We start from the raw sequence: 24,214 nt of genomic DNA, 5'->3' as shown, positions 1-24,214 counted from the left end.
ACATGATTATATCCTTAAAGTAGTTTGATGCAATCTAGTTACTAAAGCTAACAAGGCTACGTTCTCTGAGCCTGCATTATATGTGACAGCGTCCAGATGAAGCTATAACAGTAAATTCAGTTCCATATGATCAGATAATTAAGCCTTCAGCATATTCAAAACATATGGATGACACTCACTTTCGTATGATGATTGAAATTGATTTCAAATTTATTCAAAGCTGTCCATCTTGAATTTGCTTTCGTCGGTTCTGATTCAGATATCGGATCCGCTAAAAATTTATTCAAAGCTGTATTCAAGGAAGATTGATATGACACAAAAACTGATATTGTAGTCATTAATTTTGCGTAAATCTATTTGTTTATTTTGTGTAATTATTAGCTTTTGGGATTCACTGATATCGGACTAGCACCTGGATGAGAACGAGAATTGTACTTACACTTAACAATTTTGATGTAGTCAACATACATTGTTTTAAACAAGTATCTAAAAAATCAACATGATCTTTCAAGAGTTGATCAACAGTTTGAACTTTGACTAATTTAGATTCTAATAATTTCCAATTTGGTTCTAAAACTTCACCTGTAACGAAAGCTAAAACCTGTCTGATAAAAATTAACATTCTTGATCTCAATGAAAATATACGGGATTTCCATTTCTCCATATCTTCATTTTGACAATTTTGTTTCCATGAATTAGTTTTCTGTTCTAACCACATATTTGATAAAGCTGATTCTAAATGATGTAAATGTAATAAAAATCTGAATATCAATTGATATCGCGTTATAGTCTTTCGCGAAATGACCAGTGATAATGGGAATTTCACTGAATAATCAAATGATAATGCATCGATTGCTAACAATAAGCTTGGTTAGCTGTCGCTTCACAGATGATATCATTCATCACCTGGCAAACTTACCTAGCAGTGTTCTCTCCTTTTCAGATCTCCTGCCACCATCATCGTCGTGCCCATCTCCCATTGCGAAATCTAATTCACCATCTTCAGTCAAGCTACCAGTCTTGCTGACAATCTTCAACAACCATTCGTAAAGCCCTTGTGATTGCATGACGACCTTGAGGTCATCTTTATAGGGATCGTTTGAGCTGGAACTAGCAGGATTTCGAACGGCTAGATCCAACAACGATTGTAGTTTGACCAAAGAAGTCGCTTTGGCAGGTTTACGGAGTTCGGATGCAGCGAGATCAAGGAAATTGGTAAGGAAGTCAGATTGGTCGAGAAAGAAGAAGTGTTTCATCGAGCTGAAGGTGAATCAAATTAGTCTTGCATCAATTTTGCAGAACTAAGCTGACCTACCGTAAATGCGGTATCAGTTGCTGTTCTTCCACCATTAACTTTAAAAGCGTCTTATTGGCGTAGATATATGCATCCTCTATGCGCTTGTAGAATCTATATGATAATATCAGCTATCAAAACGGCTCACTCTGCAGCAACGAGACAGCTTACTTTGGTTCATTCATAACAACCATTCCATCTCCTTCTTCCTGTCCCACTTCGTTTGGCTTCTTGACCTCTATACCACATTCTTTGATGACGTTCAGGTATTTTCCTGCAAGCAGTATCTTGTGTTTCCACGGCTGTAAGAAAACAGGTATGCAGGCTCCGCCTGGTAGACGATTTGTACCTGATCTAGGCGGTGGTGCAGCTGCACCAAGTGCTGACCGAGATTTTCCCGCAGATGATTTTGTGCCTGTTAAGGATGATCCGTCTCGTAGCTGTTCCGAGATGCTTTGTCAGCTATCTTATTGCACGTTCCAATCACAGAAGCAGGTACGCTTACAGTATACCTCCTCTCCCAATATTCATCCGTGTAGTCGCTTTCCAGCACTCCCTTCGTTATATGTCCGCTTTCTTTAACCATAAACTCGTCGAAAGGATCTGATAAATGACCTGTTGAGATCCACCTTACAAGCATCTTGCAATACGGTTGAGTAGAATGTAGCAGTAATGTCGAATGCAACGTTGATGCAGTAGGATCACTAATTATATATCGTTAGCTTGCTGCTCGACGTCTTCCACTTGAAAAGAGCAGCGAACTGACCCGCTCATCGTTGCTTCTCTCTCACAAATTATCCCTAATACTTCTCCGCCTAGTACGGGCCCACCTCCACCTATCAAACCTTCTTGAGCTTTCAAATTCTTCATCAATCCTTTCAGACCTGCACCACCTAAACCGAGTTCTTCAGCCATACCGCCTAATCCATCGTCATCATCAGATACATCCGAATTATCCTGACTAGCTTCATCATTTTCTAATGCGGCGCATAAACTAGCGAGTAAAGACATCGTATGTAATGTTGGATGTAAGTGAAAATATAGTGTTTGGAGCGTAAAGGTTGGTGAAGATAAAAAGAGAGATTCCAGTTGAGCCGTAAGAACACGATATTCCTGGGAACATTGATCAGCCAAACTTAATGAGAAGGCTTGTTATGAAAAGCTAACCTTAAGCATAGCCCTTATTCCACTAATCAAGGCATGAGCGACCATGCCATACTCAGATGAATTACTGATACAAATTATCAGCTGTACCCTATTCATTACATAAAATCCAGCCAGCTTACTGAGATTCCATAGAGGCTTCGACAGCTGTGTAACAGGTTGCTAGCGGTAATAATCTTTCCACAAGGGATAGTAAAGAAGGATCTATCGAGAATGTTAGCAATTTTCATGCGGGGCAGTTTTTTGCGCATACCTAAAGAAGGATTCACTTTCCACCTTGCACCTTTTGAAGCCTGTTCTTCGTCTAACGGATCGTAATCCTCATCGTAGCGTATCAAACTTCCTTCCACACCCTATGACCGATGCATCATCAGCTCAACGTACCGTTATATACACACACATTTTCCAGCTTACCTGTAACACAAAGAGCAAATCTTCGCATATCCAAGCTTCCTGGATTTCCAATGGCACTCCATCTAACATTCCACCTTCGTCTTCCACTTCAGCAGCCCCATTTGGTCCGTCTGCAAGCGATAGTTCAGTTATTCGTTCAGGCAACTTTCCATTCCTCCTCCTGCTCTCTTGTTCTGGTGTTGGTCTAGAACTTGTGGATATTGGTATAGGTGTTGTTCGTGCGGATGATGACGGTCTAGGAGTATCTCGATGTCGAGAGGATGATGATGATGATGATGGTCGAGGTGGTTGAGATGAGGATGATGGAATACGTTCTGGATTACGAGAGGAGGAAGGTCTCTGACTGGATGATGAAGGTCGTCTGCCTTGATCCCTTTCTCGTGATGAACCATCTGCATATATGAGTTAGGTCAGTATCCGTGAGAAGTCTTGGTGAACACCAGCTATGATGCAAAGATCATAAAGAACTGACCTGCTCTAGCTAATAGCTGATTACCTTCTCCACTCTGTTCTAATTCTTCTAAAATGGCATTTGGTTTAACTCTTCTGACAGAAGCGAGAGTTCCGACGAACTGAATTATGGATATATTAGCAATGTTGGATGAAGAGGCAGATCATAACGATGAGAGTCCACAGTGATAGAGCTGTCATGTGAGATATAGAAGAGCAAGAATATAGTACTGGCCCGGCAGAGACATACCTGATTCAATTCCCTATCATTTATACTAAACCGACTTGAGCTCGTTCGTTTTCTAGGTTTCGGAGTGAAAGGTACTGTTGATCCAGATCCAGATGGAACTCTCGATGACATATCTGGGAGATCTTTTGTCCTCGTACACCCTCCTGAGATAGATTTGGCTGGGTGAGTATTATGATGTAAGGTAAGAAGTAATGTTCTTGATAACGATAATGATAGGGTACTGACATATTTTGTTGATTTATCTAGATAGACGCGTTTTAAGTTGTATATATGGGCAGCAAGACCTTCACGCGTGAGCATTATTATCATTATCATTACAATTAAAGAATTGATTCCGTTTGTTGATGTTCATGGAATGGGGTTTATTCCATCGGAATGAAGGTGGCAATTCTGGCTCAAAGTGGCAAAACCAATGCAATGGTGATCATTCACTCTCCATAAACATGAACATATTATGCATTCAAATTATCTGTTCCGAGCGATAGGGGGAACAAGCTCATACTCTATTGGTAGCTGATAGTCAGGTATGAAACACTTAGGCTGGAGAGTTTGAGAAATCCTTTCATTATCTGCGGATATATCGTCCTTTGGGCGTTTGATGTCTAACATATCCGTTCGAGATATGGAGATACGAGGAACCGTTACAGATGTTCTAACGACTTATAAGGTAAATTTACGGATAACAAGTTATATAGTCTTCACAGAAACTTCATTAAGAATAACAAACATAAAAAAACAGCAAACCAGGTAAAAAAAAAAAAAAAAAAAAAAAAAAAACAAATTGAAAACCAATAGAGAAAAACCAGTCCAAAAGAAGAGTAAGATAAAATAGACCATTGAAAAATACTTTAAGTCAAAACTAAAAATCACCGCGGAAAGACTACTTAACGATTCACCATTCTTCGAAACGGAACAGAACTCGCAATGCATTCCCACAACAACATTTTATTCCGGAATGATGCTTCACAACATCTGCAGTAAGTCCCGAATTAGTAGCATTACAATAGCCTTTACCATTCACTGACCAGGTATATTTGCACCGTAGAGAGGTAAAAATTTTATCAATGGATATCGCTTTACTCTCCTCAAGACTCCTCAATCCCAAACCTCTTTCCGTGAACTCATCAGAAGAGGCCATAAATGCACCGATGACAGAGCCGAAACAACTCCCAAATAAATTCGCTAAGTTATTGTCTTTACTGCCTTCGTCAACCAAAAAATTGACGCTGAAGCGCAAGGGGAGATATACCAATTTAGATTCCATGAATGATAAAACTGACGCTCGTCAGTCTCCAAATACTAGTGAGACTGTCAGGAGATGTTCAGATGTGTCTGATAGAACTCCGGTCGATCTCCCTACTAAGAATGAATTACCAAGTGAAGAAAAGTTATTGAAAGATTTATCACCTTTAATAAGTAACTTACAAAGAGTAGGTATTTATGTAGCGGAAACTCGCAATACTAACCAACATCACGATTCCTTGAAGCAAGAAGAGCTCGTAGCTCAGTTCAAGATCGTTTGTGAAGATTTTATAACACTACTTGAAGCGCTAAAAGGCTACAACCGACCGAGCTCAGACTATGATGCGAAATCATCTTGTTACGATGATTTAGATATGAGGAGTCTGATGTTATCCGCTTTGGTTAAGAAGATTCAGTTCCAGTTAAGCCAATCTCACCATCCAGCTCATAGACTTTGTCCACTATCTGCCGCGGCCGACAAGACCAAAAATCCTTTCATTATACATTCAACCTCATTAACTTCAAATAAGTCTTCAACTTCTTCGCTATCTTTATCATCATCATCATCTATCCCAAGATCCCCCAATAACACTTCACAACAAGCGCAACCCAAAATCAACTTCCCTGTAAAGTTTATTGATACCAATGAACACGATACAGAATTACTCGTCTCACCTTCAATTGGAACAATGGGAGGAAGAAGAGAGAGTATGCCTGTTAAGATTGATTTCTCATCATCATCAGAACCAAGAGAGACAGACGAAACTTATTTTGATTATTCAAGTAATTATCCTTCCTCATCAACGTCATTCTCATCACAATCCACTTTGATCAATCACCATAACCAAGATCTAGCGTATAAATCGAATAACTGGACAAAAGCTCAAAATATAATTAGATTAGGTTCATATCAAGCTTCTTTGTTATTTAGTAATAGTCCTATAGCAGTAAAGAGATCAGCTGATTATGATCAGCAAAAGATGCCGCTTATAACTAGTTGACTGCTTGTAGACCGCCTTTCGTTGAAATAAGTAATATAGTAAAATAACCTTCATTATGCATGTCATGACATTTATTGTATCTCGTGAAGTATGTAGCGATTATGCATACATTTGTGGTTGATCGTTGGACAGACTTGTGGATGTTCATATTTTGTGGCGAATTATCCAAGTATTTCGCCATCTCTGTCTCCGCCATTAAATCTATCTTCATTGAAATATGTGACTCTCTGTAAAGCGGTAAGACAAAACATCAGCTTTTCTTGTGATTGGAAACAGGCTATAACCTGACTTACGATTTTCTTTCCACCGAAGAACCTTCCATCTAATTCTTTTGTGGCTCTCCAAGCACCAGCCATACCTGAGAAAACTACAAATATCCTCAAACATTCTGACGTTTCCACTGGAGGAGGTTCTACCATGTGTAATACCACTCTTTCGACGATACTGGGTGAACACGGTTCGCATATCAGCTAACCGAATTTTCCTCTCGTAGACAGATTGAGACCTGAGATAGCAGACTTACCCGTATTTACTACATTCTTCACCAATTTCATCACTCAAATCTTCATCAATCTCATCCACGCTAGACACTATACCGACTAAACAGATAATTCTACTTTCTTCACCCTTTTTCTCTTTTTCATCCATTAACTTTGAATCTAAATTTTGATTTATGATTTTACCTCTTGAATTTAGATTTTGTACCCATTTTCTATTCTTGGCATTGGCCAATGCAGCTTTCTGTTTAGCTATTTGTCTTTTTGATAGTTGTTCCCCAGGTTTTAAAACAGGTTGTGTTGTTACATGCTCTGCTGTTAAAGCGTGAATTAATCCTTCGTTACGTATACCCAAAGTGGATCCTTCTTGATGTCCCCATTTTCGCATCACTATAGCACATCAATATAACGCGTCAGCTACGGATCATACCATCTACCTCATTATGAAAGCGCAGCTTACTTTTCTCAGCAAATGTACCGGTACCACTGGATAAGGAGTTAGCTGTTATCAAAACATAGCGAACAAGAAAAGGAATTGGCTTACCTATCCTCCTCAACTGGTGCTGTTGGTGTCGGTACAGTTGGAGGATTGGACGGACCAGCGGCTGAAGAACCTCCTGTGAGAGCTTTAAATTTCGCTGCAATAGCTTCGGCAGCTTTCTTTCTATCTTCTAGCATTTTAGCGAAGTCTGTATTATCTGCTTCGACTGGCACAGGAGCTGTAGCAGGAGTAGGAGCAGGAGGTTGTGCAGGAATTGAAGAAGTGAAACCTGGGATATCGTATGATGGAGTTTGTTGCGCGGGAGGCGGTTGAGAAGATGAAGAGGAAGGAGCAAAGGAAGGAGGTGGTGCACCCTGAGACATTGCTACTCTTCTAGCATAAGCATCATCTCCACTTGCAGGCTGTTGGGACATCGCTACTCGTCTCGCATAGGCATCATCACCTGAAGATCCCATTGCTGCTCTTCTAGCATAAGCATCGTCTCCAGATATAGTTTGAGGCGGTGGCGGATTAGTGATTGATGGCGGAGGAGGGAAGTTTGGCGTTGAGGTGGAGCTTGATTCGGAATATATTTTAGGTGGAGCAAACATTTTAGGGGCTATAACGTTAAGTTATATAATATAGGTCAACTTTTCTCTTTGATATTGCAAATAATGATATCGCAAAGAATGACATCGGAAGAGAAAGTAGATAACGGAATGAAACTTACCATCCCTTCTAACTGGAGCCTCATCTTCACTATCAGTATAATAACTACTTTCACCACTTGATAAAGCTAAACCTTCAGCTTTTCTTCTTCTTTCTTCCAAGAGTTTCATTCTTCTTTCTTCTCTTAATCTTTTTCGATACTGTTGATATTCACCTAAATCATTTGGTCTATTTGGATCATATTGTTCTTCAGGATCAAAATTCGATATAAAAGGTTGACCGAAATTATTCTTCTTCTGTTCAATATTCAAAACAAAAATCCAAAAATGATATTAGTAACTCGTTGATGATCCGTTATATATACCTCCAAACTTCATATATGAGTATGGTATAAAATTAATAGTATTGGTACGATCCCACTCACCTTCTTCTTTTTCTTCTTCTTCTTATCATCATTTTCTCTCCCCCTCTTTCCTTTCATTCCTGTCCCTGCTCCTGACTTGGGTGCTAAAGTCATAGCAGGAGCTTTAGCTAAAGGTAAACCATCAGGTCCGAATTGGACTTCATCTTCGATTGGACCTGTACCTAAACCAACTCCGACTCCACCATTATTCGTCGATATAGTAGGTTCAGCTGAACGTATTATATCGCTTTTAGGAGTTATTCCAGATTCTGAATTTTGTTGTATAGGTGAATGTGAACTTGACGGATTGGTTGAACTTGTTGTACTAGTAATAGTGGAAAATCCTATTGGACGTGATGAGGAATTGTTATTCGTAGGTTTCGATTGTTTTACTCTTGGTGCAAATTTTAATGCTGCTGACCATTCTCCACCAGATTTCTGTGGTGCTGGTACTTTTTTGGTTTCTAAAGATGTACTAGCAAATTTAGAGGCAGACCCATTTTCAGCTTGACTACTTGTTGATTTTGAGGAAGAAGCTTGTGGAGAGACGGACACTTCATCTTCTTCTTCTGGTGCTGCATTTGAAGCGAATTTGATACCTCCGTACAAAGACATTTTTCCAATTATTTGCTCTCACTTTGCCTGGATCTGTCGGCCATATGTATTGGGTATAGAATGAAATTTCTGACTGAATGTAAGATACGGTGTTGATTTATCTGATTTCACTGTGCTACTTGCTACAACTCCTACGAATGGTTCTGGCTATCTACTAGACAGGAAGCGCGGAGATCAGATCGTTCTCCGATGCTATTGTTTCATCTTGATGAGATAAAGTACTTCGAGTGATATGCAAGTAGTATTAACCGTTGTCTCTTACAGGGGAAATCAACGATTCTAGCAATGAATTTAATATTTGATCACATTCAAACTACTCGTTAAAGGTAACCGGAGATCATTTTATAGACTGTCAAACCAATCATCATGTAAGTGAGACGCGCTAACAGCGGAAATGAACGTTACGTCCATATTTGACGACGCCAAACAGGGCACCTAAATTTCCTAATAGATTTGGACCGAGAAAATCAAATACTTCGACACCTGCACCAGGAGATGAAGGACCTGTAAGTCAGACTCCCATGATAATATAACCATCTAGTTAATGCTAGCTATAAAATTGTTCCACCTCCAACAGGTACATAATGATTACTGATTGTCGGTTTGAACTTGATTGTAATATAGACGCCAGCAGATAAATTATCGTATGCCGATACTCCAAGACCATTCAAGTCTACTACATTTGTATCAAAATTACCTAGTAGAACAGCTACGACATCAACATCAGTAGTGAGGAAAAATGCTAAACAGATATTAACTTTAGAAAGAGAAAGATTAAGCGGTGGTGATGGATTTTTATCTGCTATACATACAGCAGCAAAAGCAAGAGGAGAAATCATAGATATAACAAAGAAGAAGAAGAGTAGTTCGAATGGAGGAGCTCCAGTGAAAAAAGGAAATATAGCGAATCTAATAAAATATAGATTAAAAAGGGAATCATTGAATAACAATAATATTGCTGAAACCGAATCTGGATCAACTACACCTGCAAATCAAGATGAAGATAATCAAGAAAATGAAGTTGATCAAATGGAAATTGATACTCCAAATAATGAAGAAACAGTACAAGAGGAAAATGATATAAAACCAAGAAAAGAAATTATAACTTGTAAGTTATCAATCTATCGGAATTGAGTAAGACGAGAAATTAAGCCGATTCACAATAACTTAAATGTGGAATAGATCATACACCTACTGCACCACCTTCTCTATTACCTCCAAAGAAATATTGTGATATAACGGGATTACACGCTTCATATACTGATCCAAGGACTAAACTTAGATATAAAGGATTAGATGTATGGCATGTTGTCAGAGGACTAGTAAGTCAGCTTTTATAGATGTTGACTTGCTCCATAAGAGTTTAGCTAATGGTTGACTATGAATCGTCCTGTCACAGGGTCCAGGTGGTGATCAAGCTTATTTGAGTCTAAGAAATGCACAAACAAGTCTGAAATAGTCCATTTATCCATTACAATGTAAATCATAATCATCAGTATAGAAGAGCAGAATCTCATATTCCCATTATAGTGTATGTAAATTATCACATTGTAGTTTTAGCATGTATCATACCTTATATATGATATCAGTCAGACAAGGTTCGTAGGTCTGAGTAGGAACATTGTCTTACCCTTTCCGACATAGCGGAAAACCTCTGAACTATAGCTGGTAATCGATATTGTTGTTTTTATACGCCGTAGAGATATACCCATTCCTCGACTCTAAATCAAGCGCTGAGACTGCAGTCCCAATTTTAACAGATCGTTCAACTGATGAGCAAGTCAAGATGCGATGCATTTCATCATATGCGATATATACCAAAACTGATGATACCCCTGTCTCTAACTTCCGTATGAATAGACCGCTTTAAACGATTAAACCCTTTTCTACAGCAATTTCAGCATTCATTATACTTGAAGTAGCAGCACCTAATCTAACATTATCTATTAAACAAACGAATTTAACATCTAAAACATTACATTTTCTGACTCTACCAACTGAAACACAAGCACCATTATGTAAATCTCTATCTAATCTAGGTTGAGGTCTATCTTGAGCTTCATGTAAAACAATTGCTTGTGGTGGTGCAGAAGGTACATTTAATTCTTGTGCTTCACATTTAAAATCTCTAAATGCTTTTTCAATTTCTTCAATTGAAGGTGATGTTGAGGTTGAGAATTTTACAGAAACTATACCTGTATGTCCATCTATAACAGGTACTCTAGTTGTAGTTGCACTAACGTTTATAGCTTTTAATTTTTTATCTTCATTTATATGTAAATCAAAATCTGTAGGAGAAGATTCATCTTTAAAACCACCTAAAATTTTATTTGTTTCCCATTCAATTTTTTCTTCTTCACCACCAATATAAGGAACAACATTATCTAAAATATCTAAAGATGATACACCTGGATAACCTGATCCTGAAATAGCTTGTAAAGTAGTTACCATAACAGTTTCTAATGGACCAAAAGCTTTTTCTAATGCATGTAATGGTACGACCAATCCAGTTGTTGAACAATTTGCATTTGTAACTATATAACCTTTTTCTAAACCTAATGTTTTCTTTTGATGTGGTATAATTGATAAATGTGATGGATTAACTAAAGGTACGATTAATGGACATAATGGATCTCTTCTATAGTTTTTAGCATTTGAATAAATGATAAGTTCAGCTTTTCTGAAAGCTTCCTCTATTTTAATTAACATTAAAATACAACAATTAGTAAATCCGATAGATTAGCATGGAATTTCCCGTCGCTTGCTTGCTTACCAATTTCACCAGCAACACTTTGATCTAAACCACTGAAAACGACACCACAATCTTTGAAACCTTCTGCATCTGGTTTACAATCTTGAACGATTTTAGTTTTGATATTTTCTGGAATAGGTGTATTCAATTTCCATTTTGTAACTTTACCATATTGTTGACCGGCTGATCTTTCTGAAGCACCTAAAGCGTGAATAACGAAGTATGGATGATTTGATAAAAGCTGAATGAATCTGTATAATATGAAAGGATTGAAGAGTCAGTCGAATGTGTTCTAAGCATTCCGTCACATCCAGGTAGTGGGATGTACTGGAGGTAAGAGCCTAACATGTAATCGGAAACTACAAGCTCCCGTATATTTGTCCAAATCAAACATCCCAACTACTTTCCTTGTAAACCAGCAACGACAAAAGTGGCGAAGGTGTTTACTCACCTTTGACCTACAGTACCTGTAGCACCTAAAATACCGACTTTGATTTGTTTTTTGTCTGAAGCTGACATTTTCGTTCTATTTTATTGTATCGTTGTGTTAAAATTTGTACAAAATAGTCTACAATTCGAGATGTACTCATAAATGGATAAAGTAGTTCCAACTTTTCTGAGAATGAACTTTTGAGTCGGAATAGAAAAGTATTACCCGCTCCAGTACAAGTGGGTTGTCTAGTTGATTCAGGGTGTAGCCACATGGCCAACGTGTGGCATACCGGATCAAAGTGCCCGAAGCGGTTATTATCATCTTCACATTATTATGTGCTTACTCTTAAGACTATTTCATGGACAGTAGAACATTAGATATCTTTAAGAGTAAGAAGCATTACCTGACTATATCATCAACCGCCGCTTGATCCAAAAAATACGACCTCAGCAGACCTTAGCAAAAATGGTATCAGCTCCAATATACGATAAATCAGATCCTAAAACTGACAAGTGAGTTGACGTCTATTCAATCCTTTTTGCATTTTGTCTTGCGAATCTTTTGTAGAGGGAATGAACTGTATATATGCTAATCTGATTTACATCTAAATAGAGTCTACCCATATCATCTTCCACTCACACCAGAATGGTCAGAATACAAAGATCCATACGGTCAAACTGCTATGACAGCTGCAGGTGCTGGTATGTTCGTTAAACAACCTATGTAAGTGTTTCCCCTATATGTGAATTCGTTCGCGACGTTGTCTCATAGACAAACAGGGAGGTACTGTGTATAAGCTTGAGGAATTAATCACCAATGTAAAGAGAAGCGGTGACCGAGGACAATACACTGTTTGATACTTAAATTGACTTTTACTGTTTGTTATTGTTACAGCATCGTTTGGGGTGCTTTCATTTTATCAGTAATTTCATTGGTGAATCAACAACCATTGAGACAAGCCAAAGACACTACTTCCCCTTTATTGGTATTAGGGTAAGTGAGAGCAATATATCGTCTCTGATGGCAATGACGTTCCGAATACCATTCAAATATTAGAGATTGCGTCAAATTTAGGATTGCGAGCTGACCTGTTCAAATCACGATTTACAGTATGGCCTTTGCAGGTGTGTTAGCCAACGTCATGCCAAAAACAATGCTTGCTCCTCAAGGCCAAGCACCTATACCTCAAGCATCACCATAAGATAGCGGCTGAGCAAGTGTTAAAGGCGGGGCTCAGGAACGTTTTAGATCAAATGCATGTTGTAAAAAGAAAGTGTCAGTTCTTATTGACAAAATCAACCGAAACTCCAGACAACCTATCAATCTCTTTTTTCCATTTAGGCATCAAAGATAAGTGAATGTTACATAAATAACGATAATAGATATCCTTGTGAGAGAAGCTCAAGGGGACTTAACCTCCGTCCATTGTTCAATTTCAGGGTGATGTAGATGTTTGAACATATTGTTAATGTAAAACACGCATTGTCCCCATCCTTTGGCTCTCCTTTGATCAATATACAATACAATAGAAACACGTTAAAGTGACGTGTAATCCATCATATTACTTCTCACGACAATTCAATTTCCACTTAATGTCTGAATGTTGAATGATAATAGGGTATCACTGATCTACAGTATACTCGTCCCCACCTTTTTCTCATCTTTTTTTCTTCCACTTTTCAACCTCACATCTATTTAATCATTACTGATAGCTTACTTATCTATTAAAATGGACGACGTTTATAGAGCTAAATTATCTTCTTCTCCTCACCCTCATCCACATCCACAAGTACATGTAGGTGGAGACGAACATACACCACCTAATCAAGATCATCCAAATCACGGTGATACAATCCATATCTCATCCCATAATAATCACCAACAACCAATTCCAATTCAATTACCTAATATCTTCGTTCATCCTTATCCACAAAGAGAACGTACTCCACCACCCGCACCACCAGCTCCAGTTGAACAACCTGCACCAATCATGCCTCCAGTTACCGTTAATGTAACTGCACCAAAAGAGGAAAGATCAAAAGCAGGAAAGAAAATCGGTCCTTTTACAATTACTAAGCCTCATCCTTTACTTTGGCTGAGTCTGGTCCTTAGTCTTATCGCTTTAGTACTGGAAGTACCTAAAGGTAGTTTACCCACTTTGACCGGTAGACATAAGGCTTTAAGAGTGAGTGTAGTTGATATCACTTGATGATTTTACTAATCACCTACGTGATGATCATCCTTGAACGCTAACAGATTATACTCTTTGCTTTTATATAGAATCAAGAAAAACTCGTTTCAGAGAAAATAGCATTATTAACCAAATTATCAACATTTTTACCGCCACCTTTATCAAATTTAGTTTCACCCTTAGATTCTACTAATAACGCAATTTCGAATTCCTATTTAACTTTAAATGATCACACACAATTAGATCTATTAAGATTAGCACCAAATTTGAGATTTTGGAATAATGCTATTGGTACACAATATGGCGGTGTTGGCGTGAGTCAAGGTCAAGATGGTAAAGGTTGGTGGTCTATTGAAGAGTTAGGTCAAGGTGCAAGTGTAGTTAGATCGAAAGATGGTGATGAAGAAAAAGAAGTTTGGGTTTTAAAAGTTGGTAAGGAAGGTGAAGGTGAGTAAAGAAGATTTAGTTTTTTATGAAGATATGGGCTAATTGATTTCCTGTGGATTCTCAACATTTATATAGATGGATCAAACACCCTCGCATTATCAACAGCCTTGACTCATTCTTTATTGCTTCGAGACAGACTACAAAATGAAGTTTCACAGTTAAAGTCTACGCCTGTAACATCCTGTCCAACTTGTGATTCCTCTAATTCAAATTTACCTAAAGGCCATTATCATCTTGATACATCTTCTTCCAATGCTATCAGACATGATAATAGTTATGAAGATGAATTGAGAGAATCTATAAGAAGAGAAGAATGGGAAAGATTAGAAGAAAGGAAAAGAAGAGAAAAAGAAAGACAAAAAGAAATTGAAGAAAGAGAAAGAGAAGTTGCAAGAAGAGAAAAATGGGTAATTGAAGAAATGAGGAAAATGAGTGATAAAATTCAGTAAGTATGAGGAAATCGTACTTTCTCTAACAAAAAAATCTAAGAAAAGCTCATTTTCATCCTGTTTTTTTTTATCTGATAGTGGTCAAGCTACCGAATTAACTTTAGAAGATCGAATCACAGAAAGAATGAAATCCTATCAACGACAACTATCACATTTGAAAGAAAAAGATCAACCTCAAGAGGAATTATAGATTTATGTCAATCATGGGCCTCACTGATTCATATGGATCGTGAGGTCTGCGATCACAACCTGGACAAGAATATCCATCCTTCGGACTCTGTTTTTGCTTCTTCAGTAAAGTGCCATTGAGAATGTCAGCTCTTCATAGATTCACTCTTTCCCTTCATCACCTTTACTCTTTCAATCCTGCTCTCAGAAAAAAAGAACGGAATGTCGATACGATCTATCATGAAAAACTTTGTATATATACGATAGATGCATATTCTTATTCATAATGTTCAAAAAGTGCCACATCTAGAAGAAACGTAAAATCCCGTCATAACAATGGGATTAAATTGCCATGCTTTTTACCTCGGTCCGGATGTCAACAATAGCTCGGGGAGTGGCTCATACTCCGTTACCATAACAATAATATTATCCGTCCGTTAAATTGGGTGCGTTAATTTAGGCGACGGATTCGACAGGTTTGATGTTAATGTTATTATTGTTGTTGAAAGCATTATTTCGGTATTGATACAATAAGTAAATCACCTGGATAAATCTCTATTGACCTTGACAGAAAAGTGAGAAAAACGCAAACATGGCGTAAGTGCATTTCATATAGCACACTGCGTACAAATAATGAAAACTGATCCATGGTATTTTTTTGAATTTACAGTTCGTGAGTATTCTCTTTCATACAAAGTTGGTATGGGGAATGCGAGTATTATATACGCAAGGCATATACGTGTCTTTACCTCGAGGAAGAAACGAAAAGAATAATGAGAATAATCACGAAATTGTTCAAAGCACGGTGCCAGACAAAATCATCCAAGGAACCTGGTATAAAAGGAGAGCAAAATGATGGGAGTTATGGCTAATAACTATGTGTTTCTTATTGGAATAGCGGATTCATCAACTGGGCAAAGTCCCCTGCTGCTAGAGAATACTTCTTCAGTGAGTGATAGTCCATTTACTCTTGCTAGATGTCGCTAGCTGTCCTGTAAACATGACGGTGAAGTCTATTTGAGCTGATGCAATTATCTTTCTCTTTAGGTACACATTTCTGGGGACCTGTTAGTATCGATGTTTCCTTTTTATCATTACTAATGTATTCTCTGGTACAACAAAAAGGAGAATTTTGGAAATAGAATATATAGGATCCCCAATGATCAATAATCATATAATGACGATTTTCTTTAGCTGATCAATTATCTTACCTAAAATATTACTGTAGATGGCAAATTGGGGTTTACCTATAGCAGCTTTAACCGATATTGCAACCCGAGATGAAGAATCAATTTCAGGTGTAATGAGTCCTACTTTAGCTGCTTATTCGTGAGTCAACGAAAATCTTTTCTTCATTGTTTTTTTTTGTTTTTTTTTTTTTGGTGTTAAAAATGAGAAGGTGTATAATCTTTTGGTTCTGTCGTGTGTTAAATCGAAGTTCAAGGATATTTTGAATCAACGACGAGTGGGCTTGGTCCATGAGAGCAATAATTGAGGGAGATATAGAAGGTATATGTGGAAAACCATTCAAAGGAGAAATACAAAGACTTGTTTTACATTTACATTATCTTCCTTCTTTCCATCTCTTGTCTTCTTATTTTTATAAGAAAGAATGATCTCGGTTTCAAGGCTAGGAGTTTCGAAGGGTTGGGCTGGGTTGGGCTGGATTAGATTGGCTTGGACTTAATTATCTTAAAAGTGAATACGCTTACTAACATCAATTCTGTCTGTTCACTTTGCAGAATGATTTTCATGAGATTCGCATGGAGAGTTCAACCTCGAAATTATTTATTATTTGCATGTCACGCAACAAACGCTGCGGCACAAACTGTACAAGAAGGTAGATTTATAAATTATTGGTATTTTGGTGGTAGGGAAAATAAAAAACCAATTGAATCTACTTTAGATCAAGTTAAAGATAAATCACAAGAATTAGTCGATAAAGTAAAACCCTAAGAATACAGATAGATACGTACTGGTATATCGGCATAGGTTCTGGAAAGGGAGGCTTTTTCCCGATTAATACATACATAAATACATACCCCTCGAAATCGCGGATGTCAACATCCGTCATCTTGGTATACTATCAAGTGTTTTATAGATCTAACTAAACAATCTCTAAAATAATTCCACCTTTTCAGTTCAGGAGGGAAAGGATTCTCATGTATACCCATTATTTTGATATGCAAATATCTCTATGCTATCCGGTAGATTTCGCTCCTTTAGCTGATGTTCGTGATTCGTGGACCTGACAACTATACATACTCTGTATGAAAGTCTAATTTGAAGAAACTTTCAGACCCTATATATACCAAAAGTAAAAGTAAAAACAAATGTCTTGGGTATCATTACAAACAGGTAATCAGGCAGAAACAGATATATACAAACCTTTGATAAAAATTCACCCGTATGTCCAGGCTTGAAAGAAACAGAAGGCAACAAATGACCTTAGGTAAGAAAGAGCACCAATAAATCGCTTATAAATTCCCAAAAACAAAAGTGACTGTATACCAATTCTGAGGCGGGTATGAGCTTTAGAAGCACTGTGAATAATGTAAATCATCGTTAGCGCATGTCGACAATCAGCTGAATCGAATATAACTTACACCTAGAAGTTTCTTATTAACTTTCTGTTCGACCGCTTTATCTAATTGTCTTTTCAAACTTTCGACTTGAGCTTGTGCAGCTTGTAGAGAATCTCTACTTTTATGACCTTCTTCAGAGTATCTATTTGCTTCTTCTCTGCGTGTATTCAATTCTGATATATGTATATTGCACGTATCAGTCAACTGTTTTACTTCGCTTTTCGTTTCATCTAAATGTGCTCGAAGTTTAGTATCTATACGAATATAAGGCATGTTAGTTTATGCTCATTTACAGATTAGCAATAATGTAGGTTGAGACTCTTAAGCAAGACTGACTCTGTTTCTGTGATTCACGTAGATCGACCGTCAAGTTTGTTACTTTGACTTTCTCTTCCGTCAATTGATTCTCCTATATCGTATAAATAAACGTACGTCAGTCAATCTTACCCATGCTTCAGAGCATGTCAACTCAACTCACAACGTTCTGGACCTTCTCTTTAACATGGCTCATCTCTCTCTGCAGATTGTGTCTTTCACTTAATAATTCTTCTTTTTCACTTAACAACAATTCTTTCTCATCAGTCAACTTTGATAATTGTTCTTTAGCTGCTGATAGAGATGTCGAAGCGTTATTTGAATTATCCAAACCATTTGGAGTGTTCACCGAATGATGTCCGTTACTAGATAAACTTGATCTATTGAAGTAATCACCGTTATTACCAACGCCCGAATTTGTTCTATCCCTGTTCAATCCTGAAGTTGGAGTAGTCGGTGAAGCTAAATCAGCCATGATATTTCCATTAGAATGTTTTCTTGGTATAGGTGGTAATGGCGAAGAAGGTGGTGGACCTTGAGGTGGTGGTATATGAGATTTTCTACTCAGTTTAGTTTCTAAATCAGACACTTTCCTTGTCAGTTCGCCATTAACAGTCTTGAGTTCCAAAATTGAAGATTCTAAATCGATTTTAGACTTTTCTAAAGCGGATGTAAATTTGGTCAATTCATGTATTGCTTTACCATCATTATTTCTCTGTAAAGCATGTTCATCTCTGATTCTTGATAATTCGAATAGAGCTTGATCAGCTTTCATTTTAAGTTGTCTACGTTCCTCTTCGCTTGCTGAAAGAGATTTCTCCATTTCTTCGGCGATGAGGTTATTTTCTGTCTGAGCAGCTTCGAGGGTCTCGTTGTGTTTATCATGCATTTCGGCAATTGTGGCATCATGTTTGGATTGAAGTGAACCAAGTTCCATTCGGTGAGAAGTTTCGTTAGACTCGATGATGTTTTGTAGCTTTTCAAGGGCGGACACATGTTCTGCTTGGAGTACTGAGATAGTTTCTCTGTGACCTTGTATGAGAGCTTGCAGGTCTTCAGCATGTTCGTCCTTTAGTCTATCGATTGTTTCGGTATCAATGGCGGTACCTTTGGGTGATGATGACGGAACATGAGGGAAAGTTTGAGCTTTTTCGGATATGAGTTGATCCCTTTCTCTCTTTAACTCTTCAAGTTCAGTAAGAACAAATTGGTTGTAATCCTGTTAGTAGTCGGACAATTAGAAAACTATCCATGATGCAATGCATGTTCTGGACAACTCACTTGTTCGCTCAATTCCTCTTTCAGCTTGATGATTGCCTTCTGCAGATCAGCAATATGGATGAATTGCTGTTCGATAATTTTCTTTTGGGATTCCTCTTTCTCAACCATTTCCCTGAACAAACATATTAATGATAGCTTGCAGAGATTGTATACTGCGGTACTCACTTCATTAGCTCATCAATCTTAGCTTGCGCTTCCGAATTTTCATTTCCGCCATGTTCAAGTTGAGTTAATGTGTGTTTCAATCGGGTAAACCGTTTGACGGATTTAGGAGATAATCCGCTCATCTGCATTTCGAGGTCTTCGGGAACTGTCAAGTTGTCCTGCTGATTTTCGTTCTGCTTATGCTGGTTGTGGTCGGGTTTGGTCAACTCCGTGCTGACTGTCATTGGTGTTCTTGGACTGTCAGGTAAAGGTATATCCTGGGGTGGTGTTGTAGGTATATTTATATGTGGTGTTTGAGGTGGTGTGATTATTTTGTCGTTTTCTGACCGGGTAGCACTGGTTATAAGGGAGGAGATGATGTGCTTTTCATCTTTATTTTGGAGATTTTCTTCTAATTGACGTATATACGCTTCGCGTTCTTTTAGCTCTTCATCTCTTTCCTCAACGATCTGTCTCAAGGTAAATCAGCTTCTGTGGGTGTGTTACATTTACAACCTGAGGAGAAAGAATGCTCACACGATGAACAAACTTAAGTTCAGCTTCTAGAGATTGACTAGATCTGGAAGGTCTTAAAGTATGTATCGGATTCGTTGGAGAAGGTGATGGCAATAACAGACTGTTATTGCGACTATGCGATTGTGTATGCGTCCATGAAGCGCGCGGCGATGTACCCAATGACTGCGCAGATGATAGCTCCTGCGAGAGCGATTGAGGTCTGACATATCCAACGACGATAAAATCAGTAAGCTTGAATATGTTAAAGCGTCTTTGAATCATTATCCAGCTTACCTCATTTGCGCTGAATCTCCGTATCCCCTCCCTCCTCGAAAACCCGGCCCTTGTCCACCTTGTCCTTTCGTAGCCATAGCCGATAGGATTGGCATAGAACCTCTTCTTCTTGATGGTGAAGTAGCTGACAGACTGTCCCGGGGAGTCTGTAGTGTGGTTTCAGCTTCACTTAGAACTTCTTCCTCGTCCTCTGTGCTTGGTGTTTCTGAAGATGGTACTGTATCTTCGACCTCTGCATTGACCAATTTAGCTTCTGACAATTGAGTTGTGAGCTCAGCTACCTGAGATTCGGAGATACTGAATTTCTCGGATAAGTCTCGTAAAGCCTTTTTCAGTTCTTCGAGCTCATTCTCCTCGTTATCGGTTTTCGGAAGGCCGGGTGATCGAGGGCTTTCGGGCGGGGTGAGCTGTGTTGTCGTTGGGAGTGGTGTGCGAGGAATCACAGCTGTATCGGCGGTTTCTTCCTCATCTTCTGGTGGAGGAGAAGCTGGACCAGTGGTAGTTGCAGATGATGAAGATACTTGCAATGACGCGAGTCTTGATCGTAGTTCCGCTTGTATGGATTTCTCGGCTTGGACAGCATCTAACAGACATGATCTTTCCCTCTCTTCAATCGCAGCCTTTTCTTCCAACTCCTTTGCTAGTTCAGCAATTTTCTGATCTCGCTGATCAAGTTCCTCAAGGAGTATTTTGTTGTCTTTTGTTGTATCTAGTAGAGCAATATGAGCTTCTAGATCTCGGTAAGCGGCTTCCCGTCGTTCAGCTTCCTTTTCTTGCTTTTCCACTTGAGCAGCGAGATTACTTGAATGATTTTCGGATGTCGACAATCTGGCTTCGAGTTCGGTTGTATGTTGGCTGAGTGTGGTATTGCTTTCACCAAGCTTGGCAATGTCTTTCTTCAATTCAGCAACGATGTCAGAGTGCGAGTCTTCCTTGTCTGTATGGGTTTTCAGCTTGGTTTCCAAGTCTTGTATATAGGCCTGATAAGCGATGTCAGCCATTAAAGTCATACAAGACAGACAAGGTTTAGCTCACCTCGCTTGAAGTATTCTGCTCAGTCAACTTAGCAAGTCTACTTCTCAGTTCCGACACATATGTTTCACTCTGAGCTTGTCTATCTCGTGCTTCTAGCAATTGTCGATTTTGATCATCTTGCATATCGTTCATAGCAGTCTGTCAGACCGGTCAGTGATACTCCCATAGCGAAACCTTTTATTCTACTCACTAGTTCGCCCCTCAACTCGTCCAGCTGCTGATTTAACGCGGATACCACTTTCTCGTATCTAAACACGATTCGTCAGTATGCTGATCGGGTCAAATGGCAAATTTCAGCTCACTCGATTATAACCGGTTCTACCATTTCGTTGAATTTGCTCGACACGTCGGTATCTACGGGCTCACTACTTCTTAATTCGCTTGATAGACGCATATTTTCACTACATTTCTGCAGGTATCGGTCGTAAAGCTGAAAACAAATGAAATGAGCAGATTCTCGACCGATCAATCTTCGACAACTCACGTCCGTATGTTCCCTTTGAAGTTCTGCTAGCCGCTGAATCAATTTCTCACTCTGTTTGATACTCTCTTCACTGGGGGTTTGAGAGTGACCATTTGAGGTTACGCTTTTACCGTCTTCGCTCAATAAAGCTAATTTTTTTCTCAATTTTGTGACTGTACTTTGAAGATGTTCGACATCATCCCAGCCAGCTTCAACTTGATTTATTTTAGCTTGGTTTCTAATGTTTCTTGCTCTTGAAGCATATTTAATTGTATTTATAGTTTCACCTATATTAGCTTCTATAGGTGAAATACAAGCTATCATAGTGGTTAATGAATTTCCACCAATTGAATCTTGTAACATTCTAGTCAATTTTGAATCTCTATAAGGTATATGTCCTTTAGCTTTTATAGGATCGCATAAGGTTGAAATTACATTTCCTAAAGCTAACAGTCCTGAATTGATTGATATACCTTCTTTCATTCTTTCACCTTGTGCTGCAGTACGTTTCAAACGTTCAGATCCTGCTAAATCAACCATATTGAATTTACTTGTAGTGATGACAAATTCATTGTTCGAATTGGGTGAAGGTGGGGGCTGCATCGATAATGGTCTTGAAGGTGTAACTCGTCCAAAACTACTTGGCGGTCCACCTCTTCCGCTAGATGGTGTAGGTGATCGAGGTCCCGGAAGTCCAATCGTTGATGAAGGACGACGTAATTGACGAGTAGGAGTCTCGGCACGAGGTAGATTCGATGTAGGTGAACTAACACCGGATCTCTTCTTCTGGACCAGGGTTAAAGAGAAAATCGCATGACTTCGAGAAGAAGTTGCGTTCATGTTTGTCTCTCCAGTTTTTCTCCTTGTAGAGCCTTCCTGTAATAATTGCATAACTTCTTCCAGAGATCTGACTTTGACTTCCTTGACACCTGCCCATACTATTCGACCATCCCTTTCCTCTCTGACTTGGATTGCTACTCCTGTGCCAGCGAGAAGATCTATGATCTCTTCATTGTATAATTCGAGAAAACTAAGTCGACACTCCCACGAAGCTCCAGGCCCTGACTGTTGTCTGGTTTCCTCGGCTTTCTCGAAGATTGTGTGTACTGTACGAGGTATTAAACCTGTCCTAGGAGTAAATTCTGTTCCTGAATAATCAACATCTTCTCCAGTCGTACCCATGGAGTATGATTTTCCTGAACTTGTTTGACCATAACTATAAAAGCCGTTATAATTCAGCTTCGTTCTGAATGGTTTGAGAAGAGTGGCCAAAAGATAATAACTTACGCAAGGAAAGTAACATTATGACCTCTCATGAATTCATCTACTGTTTCTCTAGCTGTAACATCATATAGTTCTGTTTGAGTAGCTTGTTCTCCTAGTACATGATCGAAGGTGAAAAGGGGGTGTCGTCTGTTGCCATTTGTGTGAGAAGTTCCCACAGCTTGACCAGCTAAGGTTGCTGGATCGACGTCGAGCCTAACGTCTGATGAGGATGTAGGGTGGACTAGGACGTTACGGAATCGAGGGGGAATTGATGAATCGTTAGGATCAGAAGGCCGCAAACGTAAGACTGGGAATGGGATTTGTTAGCGTCTTGCATGGTCTTCAGGACAGTCTGCTCGTAGCTTACCGACTCTGACGTTTTCACTATCTGAACCTTCCCCTATGACAGTGGAAGCATCACTACTGACTCTAGGTCGAGAGGATCCGATCGATGAATTAGGTCGAGGTATGGATGAAGGTGAAGGGGAGATGGGCGGACCAAGAACAGTAGATGCTCGTTTGGAACCCATCATGGTAGATTATGGTAAGGAATGTGTTATTGAACAGCGCTTGCTGAGGGAAGTATAGTTGTGACTATTCGAAAAGCTGATGTGATATTCGGCTTGACGTTGAAGTATCGAAAGAATGGTACTGAGGAATTTGGCTGGGTGGTCGAGCTATAAACAAATAATTAACTTTGTGTTCTTGTATTCTTGAGCTCAGCTCGAGATGCTTGTTGAATGTACGAAATTCACAATAACTGAGCAAAGTAGGCGTTTTACGTGTATGTCAAGTTTCGATTATGATGTAAAATTAGAAGGATGATTTACACAAAAAATGAATGAGTGGGGATGATTTCTTTGATTGGAAAGAGAAGCAAATGGACGATGATGAGTTGTAGTCGCGAACGAAAGTAGGACTAATCATTTAAAGGTGAGAGTAGAGACGAAGAGAAAATGATGTGTCTGGTAGGGCCGAGCTCACTACTTACAGAAACAAAGAACACGATATACACACAATAACACTAATACAATTATGGCTTCGTACCTAACGCTTTGATCTCTCCGGTTTTCCTCTTTCCTCTTAAAATTAGAGATATCCTTGCCCTACTAAGGATCTGCTTGTTCTATCAAGCTTGTAGACTCGTTTATATCTCCTTATCCGCTTCTCGATGAGAATCAGAAGGCTATGAAGAAATGACCAATTCATTAATTAGCTATGCACTAATGTACTCGTCAAGAACAATGACCATCTATCTCTCGGTCATTTCCGTCTATGGGGTTCATGGGGAATCTAGATGTCGCTTTGATCGCTTTCCAATATACACCGCACTGACTCACCCTTTTTTTTATGAGATCTCGAACTTGACAACCACTAAAGGCGTTGATTTGCAAG

At 38.8% G+C, this 24,214-nt stretch overlaps 9 protein-coding genes across 9 annotated transcripts; 5 read left to right on the top strand and 4 right to left on the bottom strand.

The window, feature by feature from the left end:
• Positions 1–6: 6 nt before the first annotated feature.
• Positions 7–3,683, bottom strand: L201_004341 (uncharacterized protein; the record flags this gene model as incomplete). Its single annotated transcript, XM_066220083.1, has 14 exons — positions 7–102; positions 180–353; positions 440–855; positions 920–1,260; positions 1,316–1,408; positions 1,466–1,734; positions 1,800–1,998; positions 2,061–2,407; positions 2,462–2,525; positions 2,581–2,662; positions 2,712–2,811; positions 2,873–3,264; positions 3,345–3,444; positions 3,573–3,683. 14 exons carry the CDS (start codon positions 3,681–3,683, stop codon positions 7–9), a joined length of 2,784 nt encoding a protein of 927 aa, XP_066076180.1.
• Positions 3,684–4,496: 813 nt separating this feature from the next.
• On the top strand, positions 4,497–5,815 carry L201_004340 (uncharacterized protein; the record flags this gene model as incomplete). The annotated part of the gene is made up of 2 exons (XM_066220082.1): positions 4,497–4,549; positions 4,618–5,815. 2 exons carry the CDS (start codon positions 4,497–4,499, stop codon positions 5,813–5,815), a joined length of 1,251 nt encoding a protein of 416 aa, XP_066076179.1.
• A 161-nt stretch (positions 5,816–5,976) lies between these two features.
• On the bottom strand, positions 5,977–8,480 carry L201_004339 (uncharacterized protein; the record flags this gene model as incomplete). The annotated part of the gene is made up of 7 exons (XM_066220081.1): positions 5,977–6,042; positions 6,109–6,259; positions 6,339–6,702; positions 6,773–6,798; positions 6,857–7,412; positions 7,524–7,758; positions 7,887–8,480. 7 exons carry the CDS (start codon positions 8,478–8,480, stop codon positions 5,977–5,979), a joined length of 1,992 nt encoding a protein of 663 aa, XP_066076178.1.
• A 232-nt stretch (positions 8,481–8,712) lies between these two features.
• On the top strand, positions 8,713–9,939 carry L201_004338 (uncharacterized protein; the record flags this gene model as incomplete). Its single annotated transcript, XM_066220080.1, has 6 exons — positions 8,713–8,730; positions 8,829–8,848; positions 8,911–8,986; positions 9,105–9,588; positions 9,663–9,802; positions 9,880–9,939. The coding sequence occupies 6 exons, from the start codon at positions 8,713–8,715 to the stop codon at positions 9,937–9,939; spliced, it is 798 nt and encodes a 265-aa protein (XP_066076177.1).
• Positions 9,940–10,346: 407 nt separating this feature from the next.
• On the bottom strand, positions 10,347–11,751 carry L201_004337 (aspartate-semialdehyde dehydrogenase; the record flags this gene model as incomplete). Its single annotated transcript, XM_066220079.1, has 3 exons — positions 10,347–11,173; positions 11,254–11,483; positions 11,684–11,751. 3 exons carry the CDS (start codon positions 11,749–11,751, stop codon positions 10,347–10,349), a joined length of 1,125 nt encoding a protein of 374 aa, XP_066076176.1.
• A 379-nt stretch (positions 11,752–12,130) lies between these two features.
• L201_004336 (uncharacterized protein) lies at positions 12,131–12,866 on the top strand (the record flags this gene model as incomplete). The annotated part of the gene is made up of 4 exons (XM_066220078.1): positions 12,131–12,177; positions 12,278–12,388; positions 12,560–12,658; positions 12,776–12,866. The coding sequence occupies 4 exons, from the start codon at positions 12,131–12,133 to the stop codon at positions 12,864–12,866; spliced, it is 348 nt and encodes a 115-aa protein (XP_066076175.1).
• A 528-nt stretch (positions 12,867–13,394) lies between these two features.
• Positions 13,395–14,942, top strand: L201_004335 (uncharacterized protein; the record flags this gene model as incomplete). Its single annotated transcript, XM_066220077.1, has 4 exons — positions 13,395–13,850; positions 13,946–14,303; positions 14,379–14,748; positions 14,831–14,942. 4 exons carry the CDS (start codon positions 13,395–13,397, stop codon positions 14,940–14,942), a joined length of 1,296 nt encoding a protein of 431 aa, XP_066076174.1.
• Positions 14,943–15,512: 570 nt separating this feature from the next.
• On the top strand, positions 15,513–16,876 carry L201_004334 (uncharacterized protein; the record flags this gene model as incomplete). Its single annotated transcript, XM_066220076.1, has 5 exons — positions 15,513–15,517; positions 15,819–15,868; positions 15,968–15,987; positions 16,149–16,249; positions 16,663–16,876. The coding sequence occupies 5 exons, from the start codon at positions 15,513–15,515 to the stop codon at positions 16,874–16,876; spliced, it is 390 nt and encodes a 129-aa protein (XP_066076173.1).
• Positions 16,877–17,454: 578 nt separating this feature from the next.
• Positions 17,455–23,352, bottom strand: L201_004333 (uncharacterized protein; the record flags this gene model as incomplete). The annotated part of the gene is made up of 14 exons (XM_066220075.1): positions 17,455–17,463; positions 17,527–17,759; positions 17,842–17,914; positions 17,984–19,039; positions 19,102–19,213; positions 19,267–19,715; positions 19,783–19,981; positions 20,056–21,035; positions 21,091–21,228; positions 21,281–21,338; positions 21,393–21,520; positions 21,575–22,769; positions 22,841–23,126; positions 23,187–23,352. 14 exons carry the CDS (start codon positions 23,350–23,352, stop codon positions 17,455–17,457), a joined length of 5,082 nt encoding a protein of 1,693 aa, XP_066076172.1.
• Positions 23,353–24,214: the final 862 nt, after the last annotated feature.

Source organism: Kwoniella dendrophila, chromosome 5 (genome assembly GCF_036810415.1).
Source record: "Kwoniella dendrophila CBS 6074 chromosome 5, complete sequence".
Lineage (NCBI taxonomy): Eukaryota > Fungi > Basidiomycota > Tremellomycetes > Tremellales > Cryptococcaceae > Kwoniella > Kwoniella dendrophila.
Note: the sequence above shows the minus strand (reverse complement) of the source record. Positions and strands in the feature narration are given on the sequence as shown.